Source organism: Cylas formicarius, unplaced genomic scaffold (genome assembly GCF_029955315.1).
Source record: "Cylas formicarius isolate icCylForm1 unplaced genomic scaffold, icCylForm1.1 PGA_scaffold_7__23_contigs__length_41026272, whole genome shotgun sequence".
Lineage (NCBI taxonomy): Eukaryota > Metazoa > Arthropoda > Insecta > Coleoptera > Brentidae > Cylas > Cylas formicarius.
This window is the reverse complement of record NW_026844352.1, coordinates 32,330,603-32,354,061: the sequence shown is the minus strand read 5'-3', so window position 1 is coordinate 32,354,061 and position 23,459 is coordinate 32,330,603. Positions and strand designations below refer to the sequence as shown.

Here is a 23,459-nt window from a genome sequence, read left to right as displayed (position 1 = left end):
TGGATAAAAACATTTCTTGGTTGGTGGGAGAAACAAATAAAAAATCTACTAATTAATATTTATTTAAAAATGTACATAGGTTACACTAAAAAAAAATAAATACTGTCTTAAAAACTTTGGTCTTTTACTTTCGATGCATCCGGGGTTGCATAACCTCCCCGACACGCGCCAAGGAAACACTAAATCATCTCATATACAAACCATAAAATTAGGACTAGATAACAAACCAACAAACAGCAACCTAAAGGTAAATTTTCCAAAGTACTTTTTTGACACGACTTCCAAAATTCAAAATTTTCTTAAAACAAACAATAATTTCGAGTGGTTCTTTTTTCCTCAGACCATAACTTAAAAAATCACAGAACGGTACACTCTCTTTCTCTTACACCTATACGACTGCTTAAAAAGCCGAGCGAACACGCGTTGCGCTGAGATCAAAAATTTGGTAAGGCACTCCAGACGGGCGCGCTTCGGCTGTTTAGAAATATATAGATAGTTCTGGGAGATCAATAATAACGTGACTTCCAGACATTCGGAATGTGGCAATCTTAAATAACTATAGCTAACTAGATTTTGTCTAGAATTATTTACATGAGATAACAGAAATATGAACATTTTCAACGCCAACAAAAAAAAAAGGCAACCGAAATTTACGGATTTCAAGTTGTCCAACCTCAGAAATAAATATTCTCCACTTCGGTGGGAGTCTCGGGCTGCCCGTACTTGGGGCTCTCGTAACCGGAGACAGTTTTGGATGGCTCGCCCTTCGTCGGGGCCGGTGGCACAACTTTTTCGACCAAACGGTCTACCACGCTCACCAGGTACTCTAAAGTTTCGACGTTGACGTTCAACATACGGCATACGTCCTGCACTGCATCCGATTGACACGACAGCTTTAGGCCTCTGACGGCGGAATTTATACAAGCTGCTGCAATCACCGATGGCGGCGTTTGAATCAAACTCGGCTCTAAAACAAAAATATTCCATCTAATACTATGCGCTCCACAAATAATCGACAGATAACACCGAACGGTTAAAGGCTGGCGGAATAGCATAGACCATCAGCTAATCGCGCATCGGTTAAATTGAGAGGTCGCGTTCTCGAAAATTCTCCGATCTAGTCACGTGTCGGTGTCAGTTAACAATTTGTAAGTCAAAAAATAAACGAAATAAGGAAACAGACGGTCCCGAAACGGATCTCGACACGCACCGTTGGCGCCGTCTTCGCGACAGGCCGGGTTACCGTTTGCTCGTGCACGAAAAACGCGTCGGGTATTTTTTTCTTTCTTCCATTTGGCGCGGCCAGTAAAAGTGCGCGGGAGGCTTAGGCCGCTTTCACACACACCGATAAGGCCGATGCCGGTACTGGCTCGAGCACCGTACCGATGCGTTTGATGATTTCACATGTTCCGGTATTGACGGTGCCGCCCACATAAAATAATTTTGGTAGACATTTTTACGTCGTAAAAGGAAGACGTACGTTTTCAATATTTTTGGGTTTTTGTACCAAAGAAACAAAAGTCAAAAGAAAAAAACTCAGACAATTTTGCGTAGATCCTTGTTAACTGTCAAATATTCAGAAGGCAACGTTTACACCCTTCTGATAAGGCAACCAAAGAAAACAATAAATTTTTCAATTATTTTTGTATGATCGACTTCTTAGTGGAAACACTAAATGGCATATCGCAGTAACAAACTAATAGGTAATTAACATTTTTAATTTTTCTTAAATGTCCTTAAACTTTCAAAAATATCTGAATAACAAATTAACATAGAAGAAAATCATAAATTGAACTGAGGTGGCTTTTACTTGATGAAAATCCATTTATCAAAATAAATAAGAACTAAAAGTTCAGATTTTCACGAAATTATATATTATGACATGACAATTGTTTCGACAACACCGTGTCTTTATTTTGAGAAAATCATAAAATTATAGTCTCGATTATAGTCGAAAGAAGTGTTGTGAATTGTGTTGAAAGAAACTGCTTTCTACGGTATTGGTCAGTAACTGTTGTGGATTACATTGATATAAAATTGCCTGTTGGACAATAACATTCCCAGTCTCCGACACCGACAAATTCCGACTTGTGTGGATTCGTCGAGATCAACGACGCGAATCAATTTAATTTTATTGGAACCGGTGGAGGTGCCGGTACCGGCATCGGCTTTACCGTTGCGTGTGAAAACTGCGTTAATAGTCTACGGTCGCGGACCACAAATTCGAAACGAATAGTCAGGAGAGCGTACGTCAAGCTTGCGGCTTTGCTTTAAACTTTGCCCCAACTAATCAAACTCAAATCGGTATTTTGAAGCGTTCCAATTGGTGAATAAAATAACAAATCCCGTAGAACTGTCGATTTTTCAGCGAAGCGAGGCTAACATTGAAAGCGACAAATTAATTTATGTTGTGTTAGTCCGGGGAGCATTGTTCCTCGCAGCTGTTGCGTCGGAAATGACCGGTGAAGGTACTCTCGCCCCGCCGATACCAAGTAAGAAAGCGTACGAGGAGGGTGCCAAGGAACTTAACAGAACTTCGTGTAATCGCCTCGTCGTTTGGCAGGGTCGATATGGGAGAAAATAATGTCGGGCCAAAGCAAACCTTCATTTTATTTTTGAGAATTTCTATCCATACGGTTGGTTAGGTTCGATAACGAATTTAATATCACATGCAAAACCGGCGTGGCATCATGAATTAGTTCGATACGATTTGATATTTAACCGTGTTGTTTATTTTTTTCAGAAAAAATTTTGTCAATATTCCGTAGGTTTTACTTTTTAGTGGTTTTTCAAGAACGGGTTACGTACCTACAATTTGAATTTTTGTAGAGGCTGCAGTTTTTCCGCGCTTCTGCACTGTATATTTCCACCCTTCGTCTTCAAGTCACAAAAACAATAATTCCGGCCCCGGAGGATATCGGGACGTTGGTAATTATCCCGCGAGGCAGGTGCGTCGGACATAAGGCAGGTAGCACTGCTCCGGCGGCCCCCCCAAACCCCCGCGGTACTTAAACATCGGACGGTGCACCTTGCGCGTCGACCTCGCGATCCACAGGTCAATTAAACAAAAAAAAAACACACACACGCACGGAAAAGTAAAAAATCTCGAATCGGCGGGACATCTGCCGTACGCGGGAGGGGAAGCTGTTTAGCACGGAGCTAAACGAGACGAAACGAGCAGTGTCTTCGCCAGAGCGGCAACTTTCAGTATGAAGGACAAATACACAAAATAAATGAGATAAAACGTTATGTTATTAATGAAACACTTTTTAGAATATTAAAGAATAACCATCCGATTGCTTAATAATAAACATAGACGGTGCAAGATACCTAAATAAAATTTAGATTTTTGATTGGGTGCTACAAGTTACTGCTGAATTTTTTTTTATATTTTGTACAGGGTGTCCCTAAAGGGGAGGGGGAGGGAGAAACTTATTTTTTATGGGGGATATTTGTATTTTTTTGGGCAAAACTAATCTTTTTTAAATAGTATTCTCGTTTAAAGTAAAAGAAATACTGGTTTTCGAGTTATTCTTTTATTATTTTAGGAACCATTATGAAGTCAAAAAATATTGTGAATTTGGAATCTAAATTTTGTCAGCAACCTTTATGATAAAAATAAAAAGGTATATGCGGTCTAAATTTCATTTACGTATCTTAAATCGTTTCAAAAATAATAAAACAAGATTTTTTGGGGCCCCTTTTTCTGAAGGAGGCATTTTCGGATACATGTTTATTAACAATACGAATATTATTTTTATTTTTTTTTTAATAATAAAAAAATCGCGTTTCCCAACGTTTTCCCCTTTTAAGTACTTTTTACTCTATTACTAAATCTAAAGAAATATATATCGATTTGCTGTCATACTTTGTCACCAGCAGCGAAAGTCAGACACCCCGTAAGACCCATTTCGCGAACGAGGAAGAAAACATTTATTGGCGCAGCGGCGATGGCAGCTGCTTCAGGTGCCCGGCTATTGTAAATCGTCGAAGATGCCGACTACGTATCTGGATGGCCGTCTGCCCGAATCGGCGTCGTTCTTTCTTATCGCTTTAAGCAGGCTCGTTGTCGAAGATCTTTTTCATTGTCCCCAACCCCCACCCGGTGTTCGTTTTGTTTACGCAGCCGATACCAGAAAGTTGTGTCGGTAGTTTTGGCTCAAATAATCCGCAAAAGACCACTCGCGCGTTAAAAAAAAAATTAACTAACCAAAACTGTAACCACCAGGCAAAAACATGAAGACAAGTGAAAATAAAACACGAAAAAATGCGATAAAAAAACGACTTTGCTGACTAAAATAATTATCCTTTTAACCCCATTTCCAAAAAAAAGCACTTGCGGTTTATGGTTTAAAAAAACATTCCTGATAAGAATTCCAAAACTCAAATGAAATTAAAAAAAAAAAAAACATAAAACGGTAACAGAACTTGACAATAATAACGATATTCTTTTAAATTAAAATAAATGTCATTAAAACCACAACAGAAAAAAGAGGATACCAAAAATAACAAGATGCCGATGGTTAATAAAAAAAATATTGGAAATTTGAAGAATCTATTTTTTATCACACAGTCATGAATTAAACAAAAAATACAGGGCCGCTGTACTAATAAATTTTCGTTGAACGTCGAGAAAGGGTCGTGGCCGAGCAATTAGAAAAATCACCGTCAGCGTAGTCTAGATGGCAGGTTTTTTTTTAAACGTAAGACACATAGCATATACGTATTACGAAACGACCACCTGCCCCCTTTTCCGAGGACGATGCACCGAACGACCCCCCTCGACACCAGACTAAAACGATCGGAAAGGAACAACCAGTGCTGCGGCTAAATTTTTTTCCCCTATCTCATGAAGATAACTAACTAAAACGAACTTCAGAAACAGCCTGTATTCTTGAAACGACACAGCAGGAACGGATTAAATTTAAATTACATACTCGCCAAATTGAAAGAAAATTGTTACTCTAGTTAACTGGTCTACCAGCATAGAGAAATAATAAATTGATAATTATTTTCGCTAGCCGGCTTCCTCCATCTTTGAATATATTTTTTTTCATCTTCGTTTTCCGCGTATCAGGTTTTCGTTTTGCGAGACGTCTCCCATCCATCCTCGGGATCCTCCACTGTCTCCTGGGGATAATCTTACGCGAGAGTCTGCGAGGCCCGTGCCGGGGCCCCGCCTCCCTTAACCATTGCCGTCTACCCATGACCAGGTGTTTTCTTACGGAACCCCCTCCCCAGTCCTCAGGGGTCGTTCGCTATTGTGTCGCGTCGACGCGCTCAAAAAGAATAAAATCCGAATCGTCCAGACCGAAAGAAAAAAAAAACCTTTATACTCGGCTATATATTATTATTATACGAAGTGCATTTGGGCGCAAGGAACTACCCTCGGTGAAAGGGAGCGCAAGACGCCTAATATATTGGGGAGGGTGAATACATAGACGACGACGCGACGGAGGAAAAAACTAAGGGCGATACGTGCTTCTACCAATACTACCCGTTTCCACCTTTAACGACTTTTCGGGAGGAGGGGGGTGGGGGGTATATGTATCGTTAACGGGTGGCCAGATCCTTTTTGAGTGTTAACTAACCTCGCTGATCGTAAAAATCACGTTTAAAAAAAAAAAAGAAAAAAAAAGTGTATATTCTTCGTATTCTGTTAAGTTATTTTATTGCAATACGCAATTTAACAATCATAATTCGAGAGTTTCTCAGAATAAGACAAAACCATTTTAAAAACGAATTCAAATATCTAATCGCAATTTTATTATCCACAAATTATTATTTCTCATAAACTGATTTCGTCGAATAAAAAAAATCTAATGAAGAAAAAATAGCACAAAAAAAGTCTTAGATGAAAAATTAGAAAATAATCTTGAGAAAAGGAAGAAAAAAGCAAACATATAAATACAGCGAAAACTCCCTATTAGGTCTCCATACAAAGCTATGTATTAATCCACTCTGTATAACGAATTGCTCACTCTCAACACCGAAAGAAAAAATTTGAAGATTTAGATCGGGCAATGTTACAGTGGTTCCAACAGCAAGGTCTTAAAAATGCGCCAATCTCTGGCCCTATCGTAAAACTAATAGCGGAAAAGTTTGCTGAACAGCCTGGCATTATCGATTTCAAGGCTGCGGCAGGATGGTTGGGCAAGTTGAAACACAGACATGGCATAAATTATCGACAGATAAGTGGCGAAGCCCGTGATGTCGATAGAAACGTCACTTTGGGCTGGAGAAGACGTGTCCAAAACTAGCAGAAAAGTACCTTGCTGACGAAACTGGTATTTTTTACAAAATGACGCCAGATAAAACTCTTAAATTTAGAAGCCAAAAGTGTGTGGGTGGAAAACTTTCTAAAGAACGTATAACAGTGCTAGTAGCTGCCAATATGAGTGAGAGAGAAAATAGGAAGCCAGTCGTGATTGAAAAATCTAACTAAATTAACTAACCCACGATGTTTTAAGAACATCAAGCACTTGCCGGTCACTTACAAGGACAACAAGTCTGCATGGATGGCATCGACATTTTTTTAAGAGGAGATACGGAAATGGGACGCTGAATTAAAGGGGAGGAAAATATTACTTCCCTTAGATAACTGCCCTGCACTTCCCCATATTACAAATCTACGGAATATTGAATTGGGATTTCTTCCAGCCAAAACAACAAATGTATTACAGCCGAAGGACCAGATCGAAATAAAAAGTCTTAAGAGTCGATACAGGAAAAACATTTTAATGAAAATGATCGAGCCCGAAGACAAATTTGCAGTCAACTTTATTAGTAAAGCTTGGAAAGAGACGACAGCGGAAACAATTCAACACTCCTATCGTCATGCAGGACTAATTACCGAGACAGAATGCGAACAGGACTTGGAAGATTATCAGCCACTAAGCGAGTGGATAAAGCAGTTTCAAACAACAATTAGGTTTACAAATGGGCAAAAAAAAGCTTAGAATAAAAAACAAAAACATTCTAGAAGAATATTGAATTGTTATTCGCCAGTTAAAATAACTAATAACTCGACAGGTATTTATAATAAAAAATAATAAATATAAGCGAGTCAAAATAATTAACAGCTTAACAGACAGCATTTTATAATAAGAAAAAACGCTTTTTATAAATTAATGAATAAAAAATAATATTTTTTCAAAGAAACTTCCACAGGCTACTGTAATGCTTTTTACAAAACTTCTGGATCCTTCCTGCGTTGGTTTTTGTTGCAAGTTCGACTCAACAAAAACCGACGCAGCAGGAATCCAGAAGTTTTATAAAAAGTAATAAAAAATAACGTTCAGAATTTTTTTTCAACTCAAATCTAATTGTTACAGAGACTTCGCGGAATTGCCGTCGCGTATAGCGAATCGCGATTTCTCAACGACAGCCGTCCGAGAGAGGGTGGCGTGGCCGCGGCCGCCCCCCAAGCAGGGGGCCAACGGTTTACCGCTTGATTAACCGTTTTTTCCGGCTGATATGCAGATGAATTCGCGACACGCGTTTAAAACAAAAAAAATGCGAACACTGTATAATTTCGGGTCGGTGGGCGGGGGCGTTCGATGTCACGACACCACCCCCACACCCCCCCGGTGCCGTTTACATCCTGCGTACCGTGTAATTTGGTCGGCCACATTTACGAAAAAAACAAAAAAATCGGCTGCGGCGCATCTCTTATCCCCTTTTTTTCGCATCCCTCGAGGTCGAAAAAAAAAACGAATGGAGGAGGCGTGGCGCAATATTTTTCATTCGAAATGTGACATGCGCGATTTCCGCAGGGTTGCCGGTACTTTGTGTGACGTAAAACGTATAGAAGAGTAACATTTTCTACATCTACAAAAGGCTGGTATGACCTTTCGGACCGGCCGTCATGCGGGGTACTGGCCTGAGCGGTCTGTATAATTCGCCGCCATATACATCTTAGGGGCACTGGGGGTTCAAGAAGAGAGTCTTCGCGAAGAACAGCGGGCACTTGGTGCCCTCATAGAGACCGTTTCAACAGAAGTAGTGCAATTGAACATGAGTGGAAGATTTATCCATCTTATATTAATGCAGTACTAGAAATTCCTACCGATCAGCTAATATTACCCTTCTTCCGAGCCTACAAGGTCACCTTATCGCTTATCGCTTAGTGAACATGTATGTGAGCGGATAGGTAGGAGGCGGATCCGGTTGCCACATCCTTTAGTGGATTTGCAACTGATTCGGAGCATGCCCCGAAGAATTATAGACTGTCAAAACTTACAGCGATGCGGGATTTTTAAAAACTATTTCCGAAAATATTAAGAAAACGTATGTAAATATGTTTTTCTAAAATACCTAATTACCCACCGATCTAGAGTGTGGGAAGCGTCACTTTACCACGTCAGTTTTATTTCCCACGGATCCGAGCCACTTCGGACATTTCCGGGATATAACCGCACGGGTTTGGGAGCAATCGGATGTTTTCGGAAATTTTACAGCACGGTTTGAATTTTGACGTTCGTCAATTCTGAAGGTCATGTCGGTGAATGTATTCATGTTGTTTTGCAAAAATGTACCCAAAAACTAACGGTCGTATGCAGCACGTTTGGTAAAGTTTTTAAGTCACTCGTTTATTAAACACTCGCTCCGCTCGTGCCAAATAAACTCGTGAGTCAAACGCCCTTTACCGCACTTGTTGCATAATATACTATTTTCTAATCCCGTTTGTAAAATGCCTAATTATACACCGATTTAGCGTGCGGAAAGCGTCACTTTACCTCGTCAGTTTCGTTTCCTACGGATCTGAACCACTTCGGACATTTCGGATGTTTTTGGAGATATTTCCCACGTCTTGAATTTTGATGTTAGTCAATTCTGATGGTTGTGTCAGTGAATGTATTCGTGTTGTTTTGCGAAAATGTACCCAAAATCTAAGGGCCGTAGAAAAAGTATAGTATGCAACATGTTCCGTAAACTTTTTAAGTCACTCGTTTATTAAACACTCGCTCCGCTCGTGTCAAATAAACTCGTGAGTCAAACGCCGTTTACCGCACTTGTTGCATAATATACTATTTGTTAATATTTATTGTTGCAATTTCTATGTCACATAGGATATATTGTTTGAAGTCCCATATACAAGTTATTTTTGTCTTTCTCAAGTCAAATTAAGAAATCATTTTTCATTGATTTTTACTACAACATAACATTAAATTTATCATTTCTTACCGTTTCATTCATAGGTCGCCAGTACAAATTAGAATCATTTTTTGCCATTTACTTCGCCACTACAACTGCAACTTACTTTTCGTTTCATTTTCGCTGTAAGGAAGCGTCTAGAAATTTGTTTTTACTATTTCAGTGAACTCGATGTAAACTGGAATGGTTCCGGTAGCGCAGTCAATGTCGATTTTAAGACGCAAATTTTATTTAGGGCAAAACAGGTACATATAGTAATGTGGATTGTTTTCTTTGTCATACATGTACTAATGACAGATGGGTATTAGGAAATCAATTATATTATTTCTTAATTTTTCTACCAGTTGTAGTTTTTTTGCGGGTCCATCGTTGGTTATCATTGAGCTCATAAATAACATATATATAATTCAGTATTCTGGTGTTCTTTATTTGATTTAATTGCCACAAAAATTTAAAAATATTTATTCAGAAAACGAACTATCCATTCCACGCACCCTTTTGCTTGCAATAATGTAACCAAACACTTTATTTTTAGATTTCTTATGTCTTTCCAATCAGAAAATGAGTAAGAGAAAGACAACAATCTCCATTGCTGGAAGTCCATTTCTAATTTAAAATTTGCCTCACTTTTCTATCACGCCGTTTCCAATCCAGTTTAGATCGAGTTAGCTGTAATCGACGTATATGAAGTTGACACAACACGTTCCGACGCCTTCTGTGTCAACAACACCTAATCGCCAGGTGATGGCAACTGCCGCTATTCACTCTCAAAAAAATCAAACAACATGCCTCTGCATCTATATTATTACAACCACCCGGGCGTCCTGCAGTCATTACAGAAGAGGTCCTGCCATTGTTTTCCTTTCGCGGAGGACCGGCTTTCACTCCTGCACCGGTCGCCATCAGCTGCAGCAGCCGCCGCGTCGCGAATCCTGTTACGGCAGCAGGACCAGTTTCGCTGCTCCCAAGGGGCGGGGCTCGGGGGACAGATGCTCTCGTTCCATTATTTTGATTTCGGCGTACTTTTTTTAGCCAGGTGCGAATTGACGCACATGTGCCGACTGACTTGAAGGCCTTTTAAATTCCTCTCTCTAGTCCGCGATCGCCATTTTTAAAGGGCTTCGGATGCACGTTTTTATTATTTCAAGTTGAATAACTACCCGATTTTTGTCTGTTTTTTACTGAAAAACGGCATCTAGAACAATTTAATATTTGGGATCAAGTTATTTTTTTATCATGTTCAGCACAAGTCACGATTAAAAGTTTTGTCTCATCACATTTTCTAAGTCAGAACTACAACGTATTTTCATTTACTTTTTACAGTAAAATGACGTCAAACGTCATTTTTTCTTTCATTTACTTTACTTTGATTCTATTTTTACAGCTGTGATTTAGTTTTTTTATTCTTTTTGTTCTTTTTCCTCTTGCAAGCCTTTTTTTCAATCGATTTACAGCAAATTACCGCCCGGTGTTATTTTAAATCAGATTTTTTTAAGAAAGTCACAACTGTAATTTCTCATCCTATTTCTCCCGCAAAATGGGAACATTATTATTATTTTTTTCTATAAATATCAACTGCAAGTCGTTGGCAATTATTTCCTTCATATATCGCAACAATTGCAAAATGGAGTTTTCCATACAATGCGTTTTTGCCAGACGTGTTTGACGGGAAGGCAGTCTTGAGCCTATATATATTGCGGTAAAACGGGAACTACGTCATGCGTGATCGGTTGTGGACTTGTGCAGTTATGCAACGTTTTCAATATCGAAAATTGTTTGTGCTCTTTTTGGGGTTTTGCTTGAATAGCTTTCAAATAAGGATTATACTTTCGATTTTACATTTTTTTTTAATATAAAAATGCAGAAATATAAGTGTGTATATTTTTAAGAATTATTAGTATTATTGATACATAAACTCAAATAAAAACACTTCACTATGTGTAATCACTTGGATGGAGTTGTATACAATACAATGTTTTCAAATATCCGTTTTATTAGAATGTAATAATAATAAATAACATGAAAAAAAAAAGGAACATTTTATCCTCAAGGAGAAACCAAAAGGTAAAATCAACAACAAATACATAAAAATAGTAAAAACAAAATCAACATACATAGAAAACCAACAAAAACAAAACACAAAAAAAACCTATTTTAGGTAATATTAGTTTAAACTTAAACATGTAAAAAGAAGAAAAAATAAAGGAAAATCCAATCTACTAATCCAATCAAGTAATCACTTTCTGGCTCGGAAAATGTTCATATATGGAACTTCTTTTTTATCTGCCGTATCATTTCCATTTCGTCTTCGTCCGTATCGTTAATAATGTCTATTACTTTATTTTTATTTGCACTAATTAATTAAATTAAATGACTCGATTTTTTTGGTACACCAGAAAGTCCTGCTAATTTTCATTGTTCCTCATAATTTCTACGAATAATTTTTTATTTTCCTCTCTTTAGTAAGTCATAACTGCAAGTCATTTTTTATGCGTTTTTTTTTTTGCAAAATGGCATTTATCGCCATTTTCTATCTTATTTTTGTCATAAGTATCAAATAATTTTCAATTATTATTTCCTTCGTAAGTCACAATTGCAGGACATTTTTCCATGTGATTTTTATTGCACAATGACATTTATCATCGTATTATACCTTTTCCTCATAAGTTGTTCTACAAGTTATTTTTAATTATCATTTCTTGAGTAAGTCACAAATGCAAGTCATTTTTCATGCGAGTTTTCCTGCAAAATGGCATTCATCGTCTTCTTCAATCTTCCAACTCTCTTTTTATTATAATTCATTTTACTGCACAATGATGTGTGCCGTCATTATATACATTTTCTTCGTAAGCCACAAACGCGAATCATATAAGCAGGCTGTTAAAATAATACGAAAACGTGCCGGAAAAATCGTATGTAGCCAGAGACAAACATGTTCCGAACTTGCGACCCACGAGCCATCGGGCAAAGTAATGGTTGCGTTATTTCAATGGTCATGAGCGTCCAAAAAGCGCGACGAATTTTAAAGAGCCGGGGGTATTATTCGAAACTCACGTGTTAAAGCATCTGGATCCGGAGGGGGTGCGATCGGGGCGTAGCCCGGGGTCCCCCGAGCTTGACACCGCGACGACGGCCACCTGACCGAATTTTTCCACGTTTAGATAACTTTACACCGTCCGCCGTGGTGTGGGCTGACCCCCCTCCCCCCAGCAACGAACAGTTTCCGGCGTCGATCGCGGTATTGTTTTCGTCGACGATTAAATTTAGAGAAGTAATTTTTTTATGGAATTTATCATTTTTCCTCAGCATATAAGTATGTGCCAAAAACTTTGTTATTTTTAATTTAGTTTTACCGTATAGGTACCACTGACCTAAATGGGAATGCAACAGCGTAATAGAAAAGTGAGGCAAAAATTTTACACTATGAAAACAAGGCTAGTAATGACGATTATTGTCTTTCTTTCGATGATTTATATAGACAGGAGGGTGTTTTTATTACTTCATAGGTATACTCTGATATTTTTCTTTAAGTTAATAACTATTTGTTGATTAAGTTTTTCTAATTAAAAAAAAAAACGTCATAAAATAGCAGTAGACTTAAACTACACACGCACTGACCTAAATATGTACATGTTGTACATGTAATTAAGTGTGCGGAGGTATGGTCTGTTCATAGATATAAGAAAGTGACCAATTGCTTTTGAACGGGATTATCCAAGGGTGGTCATTAACATCCAATGCAACAAGATTATTACCTAAAGTTTCAGAATTTAAATTCAGGTAAAATTGTGGTCCGTAATAGAAAATAATTTTATACTTAACTGTGTTTAATATTCTTTGGTTTGCTATACTACTTGGTTTAAGTTTATTAGTTATCATTCTTATTTCGTGTGTAATACAGCGTCTGTTGAATCGTGTGCGAATTATGCAAAATACGCGCGAGTGTAGTGTATCTCCGGAGATGCTCCCGCCCAAATGTAAAAAACACTATTCTATTGAGACTAAGGAAGTTATAAACAATGGTTATTTGACTCTCATTGAACATGGTGCTAGCAAGCAAGCATCTTTAGAAGAAACGGCCTCCTTGACGAAAATTCCGACACCAACGGTATGGAAAATTATGAATAATCCCATTTCAGCGATGCTGACATTTTCTCGAGTGTAGATGAAAGTGATCAAGTATATAAGTGAGTTATACAAGGAACAAAGCCTGCCTATATCTTAATTAGGAGGGTTGAAAAAAATGAAACCGGTGTTAAGTGTGGCAGAACTACCTTATGAAAGTGTATTCAACACATGGGTTTTAGATTTAAAAAAATTGACAAAAGGCAAGTTTTAATGGAATTTTTTAGAATTCGGAAATGGCGACTGGAACATCTAGAAAAAATTAGGATTTACAGAAAACAACAAAGGTCAATTATTTATTTGGATGAAACCTGGTTCGACACTTATGATACCCCGGAAAAGGGTTGGGTTGACTCAACTGATAAGTGTAAAACAAATAAACAAATAAATACATACATAAATAAATAAATATTGTTTAGTATATTTCCTAACAAAACCCCAAATAATTAAATTCTAAGCAAAGTACGGACCTTTTCGACCATATTTCATTCTTACATCTTCCCCGGGTCTTTCCTTAATTCATATCAGTTAGTCACTTTCTTATATCTATGAACAGACTTTAGCTGTTTAGAAAGAAAATGGAGGAAAGTGTAGGCAAAGCGCGTGCAATTTTGTGGCATGCGCGGAACATCATTTCCTTGTTAACGAAAACATCACAGTCGCTTGGGAGGCATCAATTTCACGGTATTTACCTCCCCTATATCATTCAATAATAAAAAGTAAGAATTGTTTCTGCTTGGCAAGCAAGTCGAAAAAAGATACATTTTGGGTTTTTTGATTTTGACATTTTAATTTTTTTTGTTTTGGTCAGAAATCGGACTCCATAAACCCACCTAAATCGGGGTCGCCCATGCACCCTTCTGCCGTTTGGTGACTCATATAGATAGACCCATAATGTCCACATTGCGACACACCACCTTCTGGCCTTGCGCGCTCTTCACGCGTCAATTAACAAATCGCCCCCGTGACGGTGCGAGGGCTGTTTTTACATAAAATCTTTATTATTTACTAACTTAGACGATATTTACGCAGATTTTATAAAATAAAAAATAAAATAAAGTTTCGGCAGCAAGAATATCGATTTTTCTAAAGTATATAAGTATTTAGTCGAGCACAACACTTCGAGCATAAAGTTAAACTGCGTCGAATAAAAAAATACAAAAAACAAAAACTCGAGTTCCACGTCGATATAATTAATTATTATGAATCGCGAATAGTTGGTTCAAGAGGTTTTCATTGTCTGTACAAGAGCCTGTGGTTGCATATTAAAGGACGAGAAGAAAATTATATCCTCACCTGTGTAACATATCGACACCAGGGTGTGCGAATGGCGGCGGAGGAGGTTGCTCTGGTCGCCCCACGAGCACCTCTCGATAACTTGGTCGATGTAATCGAACCCGGTGACAGCCGACAGGTTGTACTGCAGCTTGGACAGCAATAGGAGCTCCCAGCTCTGCAAAATGACACCGTTCAACCCTAAAGCACATTTTCTTTCAAGACATTTGTTATATGCATATAATAAAAAAGAAGTTCCCAATGCCTACGCCACTGCGTTATGAAACAGCATTTTGCAATATAGAAACATCCACAAAAAAATTTGTAGATATCTTTGTTTTTATAACATTTTTTTGTATAGTTCAATTTTTTACAGTTTTCTTAATTTTTTCAAAAACAAGCAACAGCAAAAAAATAATTTTAAAAACTTTGGTTAGGTAAGTAAAAGTTTCTTAAATAATAAATTGAAATTAGGTATAAATATTAAAATATTTTTTTTGATTTACACTTTAGTTAATTGCATTTTTAAAACAAGTTCCATTGATCCACATTTAACGGAAGGTCAATGATTCTTATGTCCTTTTTTCCTGTGGTTCGAAGACAATTTTTGCAAAGAAGAATACTCTGAACTCTGAAATTTAAAAAAAGACCCTACAAGTTTTAGAGAAGCCTACCGAAGATGATATGACAGAAAATATAAATATAAAAAATATAAAAATGTAAATTTTTATGTAAATACAACTTATTTATGCAATACTTTAAAGAAAAAAGGGTTTAATATATCCCCTAATCGTATTATTGCTTAAACAAGAAATATTTATGTTCACAGAACAAGACAATGTTGAATCACCGCCATTTTTAAAACAAAAAATACTCCCAAGTCAGTTACGAGGCATGGAACAATTTGGCATCGAATTCCATCCAAATTTTGTATCAGCAGGTCAGAATTGGATCGAAAAACAGGTGGTTCAAGTTATGGTGGACGAAATGAGGACAATAAACTCGAACCTATTAATTAATGCCTGTGGAATTATAGCAGGAAATGTAATAAAAAAAGTACCCTACTATTTTTAAGGATGTCCATATCCTTAAAAATGGTAGGGTACTTTTTTATTACAGAATGGCATAACGTTAACAAACGGCGACCATGGACTGGTCTCAAAGCTGCAACATTTCTCAATTAATAAATGGTAGATCTGACTGCTGGTAATTGGCAACTTAAAGAATCTGCCCGCACAATGGACGCTCAAGAATATTTAAAAAATATTCAAGATGAATCTGGTATATTTTGGGAAAAACTAGAGAAATCATTTGCCCACCAGATGACTTTCTTAATTATATCGAAGATATTTTAACTGAATGCCCAGTTTTGTTCCAGAGAAAGGTACTTTGATGGCATTTTGAAAAGGTTACAGGATGTAACGTTGAAAATGTTACTAATGACATACCAGGCAAAGTTCAGCTTATTGTGAAATATTCTCATGCCAAACAATCAGCACCTGGGATCTCTATAGAAAATGAATTTATTTCATCACTGGAACTGCTTGCAGAAAATTTCAAAGAGGATCTCTCAGTTTTTTTTTAATATCTTTGTAATAGTAATAGCATAATAGTAGAAGAGTAATATTCATTAATGGTCTATAATTTTATTGAAAACGGATTCCCAATTTGTTATTTCAAAGATTGTTTTTCCTAGCATGTTAAATAAAAATTTAGTTTCATTATACATAACTACTTATTGAAAACCGTTTTGAAATTCCTCTCAGTGACTTGATAAAAAAAAATCAAAAAATAAAGTTTTTGATTATATTAATAAAATTTGCAAATAATTGAAAATATAATGGCGCCAACTTTTTCAACGTGATTCGGAAATAGTAAAGTAACAAAATACCAATTTTTCTATTTAAACTTGCAAAGTGTAACATGTTTGATACAGATAAAACGTAGTATTTTTCAATGTAATACGTAGTAAAATCCAAATTGACTTACTATGTTTTGATAAGCTGCGTTGTTAAAATTAAATTTTATTTTCGAATCGATGAGAATTAATGATTAATTTGTTGGTATTACCAAATTACCATTTTTAGGTTTAGACTATTTTTAAGTTTATTTTTGTTAAAGATTAAGACTAAGTTTTTTATTTACTTTTCTATTACTCTGCAAGTTTCACTTATGTGCTCACATTTATGTCCAAATTGTGTTTCTTAATTTTATTTATTTTGTTTAATTTGATTATTTAAAGTTTCGATGTGTTTCAAATTAAACTTCACCACATATTGCAAAATGGAGTAAACACCTTCTCAAAAAATATTTTACATAAGACAACGTAATTTTACAAGATTGCATATTCAAAATTTTCATAGCTCTTAAGTAATTTTTTGGAACGTCCACGGTGCGTAAAGCAAATATCACATATACGCCCTTGTAAAATTACATGATTATACTTGCTACGTATCTATCTGCATACAGGAAATAATGAGTGGACTTCGAATGTATTTTTGTATTTTAACATTATCAGCTACTTGAATTTGATGTAGGTAATTCCATAGCAAAATACTTGGAGTAATAAGTATTTTTTACATAACGGACAACTTAGATTTTAATGTAGTGAGATGATAATAAAGATAATTTTACACAAACATATTTTACTGTGTAACAGAACGATAATATACTATTAATCACACCGTTAACCAGAAGCTGTAACAAGTACTTTAGACAGCCACATTATTAATAAGTATAGAAACCGAATCTTTATTACAAGAGTTGCACAGAAACTTTCAAAATAACCCAAATATATAATACGCCTTAGCTAATACTTAAGGTGTGATTTGAACATCTTAACAAATCCAATATATGAAAATGTATTTTACATTTTCTGATAATTCACTAAACTCGGAATACGGAGACCGTAATTAGTTATAACATTGACTTCTCTAGCATGAAGTGTGAATGGTAATGGCAATGATAAGATTTGAGTCACCTTTTTGTGTTGTCTTTATAATTTTATATATGTATCTACATTGATTAGCCTTCGACCGTGGGACACCCAACTTTCTGCAGGACTTGCATAGATTTCGAACTAGTTTCAGTACAATTTCCTCATTTTCTCTGGGATCAGACACTTTAGGTGGGGTAAGAAAAATGTATTGTAGACATTCATTCTAGAGCGAGCAATTAGTTAATATCAACATCTGAACAATGCACTGAGAACAAGAGCTTTTTTTTATGGCCTCCCGTCAGAACGAATAAATTTATCCTCGTTTAATAACCTCTAATAGGTAAACCAAAATTGAAATTATTATTTTAAAATATATTTTGAGAAAAATTGACGAGATATTTTCGTCCCACATTTTATTCGATAGGTATGGATTATTTTTTGATGCGGAATACGCTGCCGGATTTTCCGAAATTAAAACCTAATACAGCCTGTGTACATTAGGGTGCTTCATTTTTAGGCGAGATTTTTTTTTTCTCTGTACTACCTCAAAATTATGCCGCCGGGTAAAAGGCTTTAAGTGCAATAGCAGCTTAGCTCATTTAAAAATTCATTTTCCTATTTAAATAACACAGAAACAAATTTTTTTCGTTTTTCGCTTGATTTTTCGAGGTGAAGGAAATTTTTTTGGGAAAAACGCGTGTATAGCTTTTGTACCGCATAAAATATGCTACAAAAAGTTCCTAGGCGTACATTTTTCCCGACCAACAGCTTTTAAGTTATAGAGCTGTGAAAATAAATGTTCATTATAGTTGATATCAAATCATTTCTAAATTAGGCTTTATTATTTTTGCATTACATAGCAATTAATTATAAACAAAAGGACGCTTTATTTGAGTTATTATATGATTCTAATTTCCAAAATTATTTTGGAATCAAATAGAGAAAATTAAAAGTCAATTATTAAAAAAATATTAATTATTATTGAATAATAATTAATTATAGACATTTAGAAATAATTCATGTTTGTAATCCGGTGAACACTCTAAAATTTAGTGAACGAATATAAATTTTAATTAATAAATAATGATATGTAGAAGTGTATTTTTACGTTATTTTGGAGTTTCTGTTGACTCAACAGAAACTCCCTGCCCCGAATAACCGTCACAAAGTAGGACTAGGTGCAATCAAGTACAAGTATGGAAAAACCGCGGTTTTTGCTTTTCATTATACATACGTCGGGAGGGGGGCAAGGTTTTGATTTACACCGTTTCTCCTTCTGTTGGTCGTTAACCGAAAAAGCCCCTCTCGTCGGAGGACGTTTGTCTAGCCCGCGGCGACCCCACCGAAAATCATTTTCATATTAATATGCAAATCGTCTCTATTTTCGCTAGACCAGCGGGCACACACAAACACTCTATGAATGCGTAATTTGCAACAGTTGAAGATAAACGGCGGCCAGACGGGGACGCCCCTTCATTTCCCACAGACGCGGCGAGTCTTAGACGCTGCCGGGCCCCTTTTTTATTTTTTTTTTCATTGCCTTCGCACCCCGTTTTCAGTAAAAATAACCCTTAACGGCGGCCTAGACGCGACCCTTTGAATGCCGCGAATGACCATAAAAATTTGTCACGGTTTTGGTTTCAAGTGGACACAAAACATACGGTGTGCCGCAATTAGGCTGCGGATTCCGATGACCCCCCCTCCCCATGATCCGCTAATGACCACGGTGCGTGATATACCCCCGCGAAACCTAAATTCCCACAATTAAGGGATAAACTACGGCGCCGCGTAGTTTATGTTCACACGACAGACAAAAATGTGCACAAAAAAAATTATCCTCGTCCACTTAACGATCGCGAAATAGCCAATAAATAGGCGGTTTTATGCTACTTCGAAATGTCGAGTCTCCACCTAGCTTTATCGTTTCAAATGTGGAATATGGGCGGTTTCAAAAATAATACCACGTGTGTGTGACGCCCTAATAGCTGAATTTGAGATATTTGTGTATAAATTAAAAAAAAATCTTTCGACGTGTAGTATGTAGTTCGTCCCAGTATCATCAGAAATTATATCATGCGTAGTGTGGAGCATCGTAAAATTCCATTTTAGCCTCACAGAGATTATCAATCAAATGTCTTGGTGAAATTCTACATGCTAGGCTGTCACTATATAACTAATACTGAAACCTGTCAAATTGATGAACTGTCAGCGGCCATGTTGGTTGTTAAAGGTAGCGAAGTCTAATCGCTTGGTTTTAAACGATTGGTGTTATTGGTTGAATCAGCATAGACCGGGCAGGCGCCTAGGCATCTACAGATGTGTGAAAAAAGTGGGATAAAGATTTTAGTGGACGAGCATTTTGAAAAGCCATTGTCAGAGCAAGTATCCACTAAACGATGGGTTTCGCTAAATACCTGGCACCTTACCTGTAGATACAGTCATGAAGAGAACCAACGGTTCAACATTTTTTACATTTAAATTTGCTTTAACTCAATTAAAATATATTTTCCATTCTGGACAAGAGTTTATTTTTAAAGTAAAAATACTTAAGAAGACTCATTCGTATTTTTTAAATGGAAATTTAAATACACTTTATAGGCTTACATGAAGAAATCCTTTCTTTTCATGTGATAGTATATAATTCAACATCAAGTTTAACAAATGGCATTTTAGTCGCGAGTTTTTTTGGCATGAGCGGAGCGATTTTTTAATAGACTGAAGAATTTTTATTTTGTTGCATACTATATTTTTTCTTCGAAAATTTTTATTGGGTACATTTTTGCAGGAGAGCATAAATAAATTAATTCAGTGACATGTGATGTGACAATGGGAACTGACAAACGTCAAAATACCATGAGTGGCAAAATAGTCCTTTAAACATCTCTAAAAGAAATGTTCTTTTTTTGCAAAATGTTGGTTCTAATTTAGTGCCACGTTGCAGTAACTTGAATTGTCCCGCACCTCATATCCATAAAGATCCATACAAATTTGAAATAAATATGAATTTTGCTTCAATGTGTGTTTTTTAGTGTTACTTTCGGTTTTTGATGGGCCTGCTATACACGGATGTCGGTGACTACTGATTGACTTCACCCCGAGAACCAAGTTCACCGGCGGACCAGACGCTAGTTGCGAAGCGGAGGATGCGGAAGATACGGGGGGATATTAAAAAAGACTTCTTCGACGGTTACGAACGCTTCACGCTCAATTTGAGGCCGACAGATCGGCCGTATGTTTCACGTGGCCAAAGAAAACACGGTTCCTTTTTTCTTTCGAGCGGTCATTAGAGAACAATTCGTGAAGGGTTGAGAAGACGGGAAACATGGGGCGCTACGAGAAGTGGGGCGGAACGGAGACGTTGATAATTATTATCAATTTGCGATGTTGCCTCGAATAAATACAGAGTTTTTTTCAGCCGCAGGCGAGGAACCGACCACGTTTCCAGTTCCTGTTTCCCACAGGGTACGCTTTTTTTTTTCATACACCAACTGACAACATTATGAAATATTCCGCGCAATCACGATATTTATTATTAAAATAAATAGGACGAACAAAGACAGAAACAAAGCGAGGGACGACGAGAACTCCTCGCTTCGATGTTGGCTGGTTTAAACTACTTTGCCAGGAGAAAAATTTATTCTCCCCACCCCAACGTTTAAGCATATCAAATAATAACCTGGAAGTCGCACCGGAGGCCCAATAAGAAGAGGTAATTCCGGTTTCCCTTTTTTTTTTCGTTAAAGAAGATGGGCTGGGTAGGATAAGTCGGTTACAAAGGTCCCGTATCGGAACGGGACCTGGTTTCTCACATTGCACAAGGGTCGGTGAGAATTTTTACCTAAACGGCCGTGGTTATATTTTCGCCACACCTGCCAAATTTTTTTCCCATGGGTCACGGGAATTTCGATACTCAATGACGTAAGCAGAAATCTGTCGACGTACGAAAACAATTGCGATGCTTTACCGCAGGTTACTTCGGGATGCAGATGCGGCAGCTGTAGAATCCTCAGACTTTTGAAAAGATTTTCCCAGACTTCCATGCGTGTTTCGATGAGAAAAACACAAAAACTGCAGTTATAAGACTGATGTTTAAACTGGGTGTCTCCAAAAAGGCGTTACAACCTTGAAAGAAAACAATGCCGATTTTTTATTAGACACGCTGTAACTTTGAGCAATAGGCATCGGTCGGGTAAAATAAATCCCCCGTTATACCTAGAACATTTTGGGCAAAAACTAAAAATCCATATTTTTAAGGAGAAAATGCTCAAAGTTTGAGAGTACAAAATATGACGATTCACAGTCCAAAAGTCGATAATTTCGGAGATACAAGTTTAGTTTGGTGTTTATTTTACGTAAAGAATTTTGCTAAAAACTTATAGACAAAAATTCAAATCCTCAAATAACGTTTTACCTCAAAAGGATACGTACGTATAGAATCGACCTTTAAAATATTTCTCGTAAAACTCTTATACCATGCCCCATGACACGACGCATCTATGCGACAATCGAAAACAATATGTAATTGAGGATACGCGACAACATCGCTTCCGTTTTTCCAACATGGTCTTATCGGCTACCATCTTGGGGACCGGCGCGTGGCAAGAAGTCACCCGAAGATTGTCCGTTTCCTCCAAAATAAAACTCTTACCGCGATCTCTGAAACCCAGCGACCTTATATCCTGGCGACCCTCGTATATATCGCACGATATCCTTAATTTTCCATTCAACGCGGTTAATTGGGGGTGGCAACCACGAAGGAACGAATATCCGGACAATTATATAAGAATTTCTTCAAATTTTTAAGTTCTTAACCTCAACTTTGGACGCGACACGCAACGAATTTATCGGAAACAGACGACCACTCACCTGGATGTTATCGTAGGTGACACTGTAATCGGTGTAAGCGCATAGCAATTCGATCGGCAAAGCGTTAGTGCTGCGCAGCTTGGACGCGACTAGCAGGCAGGTGGCCCCCAACAGCTGAAGCTGCTGACGTTTTATCCTGCATACGCACAGGAATCGATCCAGCAGATTGACCGCGAGCGGAAAAACGCAATCTTCGCACATTTGTTCCTCGCAAACCTGTCAAAACGGAAGAAAAAAAATCCGATCAATGATCCGTATACGTTTTTTTTGATCCGTAACAGGCTACCAACAACACCACCGCTTTCGCGAAATGTAAACACCGCGATCAGGTGTCGTCGCGTGGACGGACGGTAGCTCGTTATTCCTATTGGTCAAACGGTCGTTAAAACTTGCGAATCCAGACGTATTTGCATATCGCAGGCGCCACAGCACCTGCGTGTGCCTATGCGCAGACGTCGGCTTAAAACTTAGAATAGAAACAATATTATCTTTTCTTAAATACGGCATAAGTTAAGCACGATTGCGGCCTATTTTCTTAAACCGCGAGATTGTAAAAAACGCCGCTATAATGATATAACATAATTCAAAGCTGCTCGCACTTAAAGTTACCCGCAAATTCTCAAATTCGCACTTTCAATCCCAAATTATCCATTACTCACCTCCAGCATCCAAGTGGTGACTACCTTTCTCATGAACGGCTGGACGTCGATCTGAATTTGAGTAAAATAATCACAGTTCGGCACAAAAAACACCTCGTCGTTGAGCAAATTGCTAATGACCCTGACGTCGTCAAAAATCGCTCTATCTTTGGCCGCGCGGACCTCGGTAGGATGAGAACAACCCGGTTGAGATTCCATCTTAAATTGACGCGAGTGCGAACAGGTACACACGAAACCCAAGCCTCGCTGTCACGTTAAACTTTTCAAATCGGCAACGTGCCTTTCGTCCACTGATCTTTCTCATTGGGGTGCAAGTGGTTTTGTCCAAATATTGAATGCTATGCGCATGCGCACCGCTTTGTCGTCGACCACCTGGTTCGCTGTACTTGTGTTTATAATTTCGAGTCCTACCTGTTGTTACAGTTTTTGAGCTGCGGCAG

The 23,459-nt window shown here is 37.4% G+C and overlaps 1 protein-coding gene across 2 annotated transcripts; it reads right to left on the bottom strand.

Annotated features, from left to right (window-relative positions):
• Positions 1 to 84: 84 nt before the first annotated feature.
• Positions 85 to 23,313, bottom strand: LOC132704865 (G1/S-specific cyclin-D2-like). 2 transcript variants are annotated; one of them, XM_060675163.1, is made up of 4 exons: positions 23,020 to 23,313; positions 22,361 to 22,576; positions 14,578 to 14,734; positions 85 to 967 (listed from the first exon to the last, which is right to left on the bottom strand). In XM_060675163.1, the coding sequence occupies exons 1-4, from the start codon at positions 23,215 to 23,217 to the stop codon at positions 675 to 677; spliced, it is 864 nt and encodes a 287-aa protein (XP_060531146.1). In that variant the 5' UTR covers positions 23,218 to 23,313; the 3' UTR covers positions 85 to 674. The 2 variants fall into 2 exon arrangements, 1 of the variants encoding a protein (XP_060531146.1); XR_009619332.1 differs by lacking the exons at positions 14,578 to 14,734; positions 22,361 to 22,576; positions 23,020 to 23,313 and adding an exon at positions 2,809 to 3,215 and having other exon boundaries at positions 834 to 967.
• Positions 23,314 to 23,459: the final 146 nt, after the last annotated feature.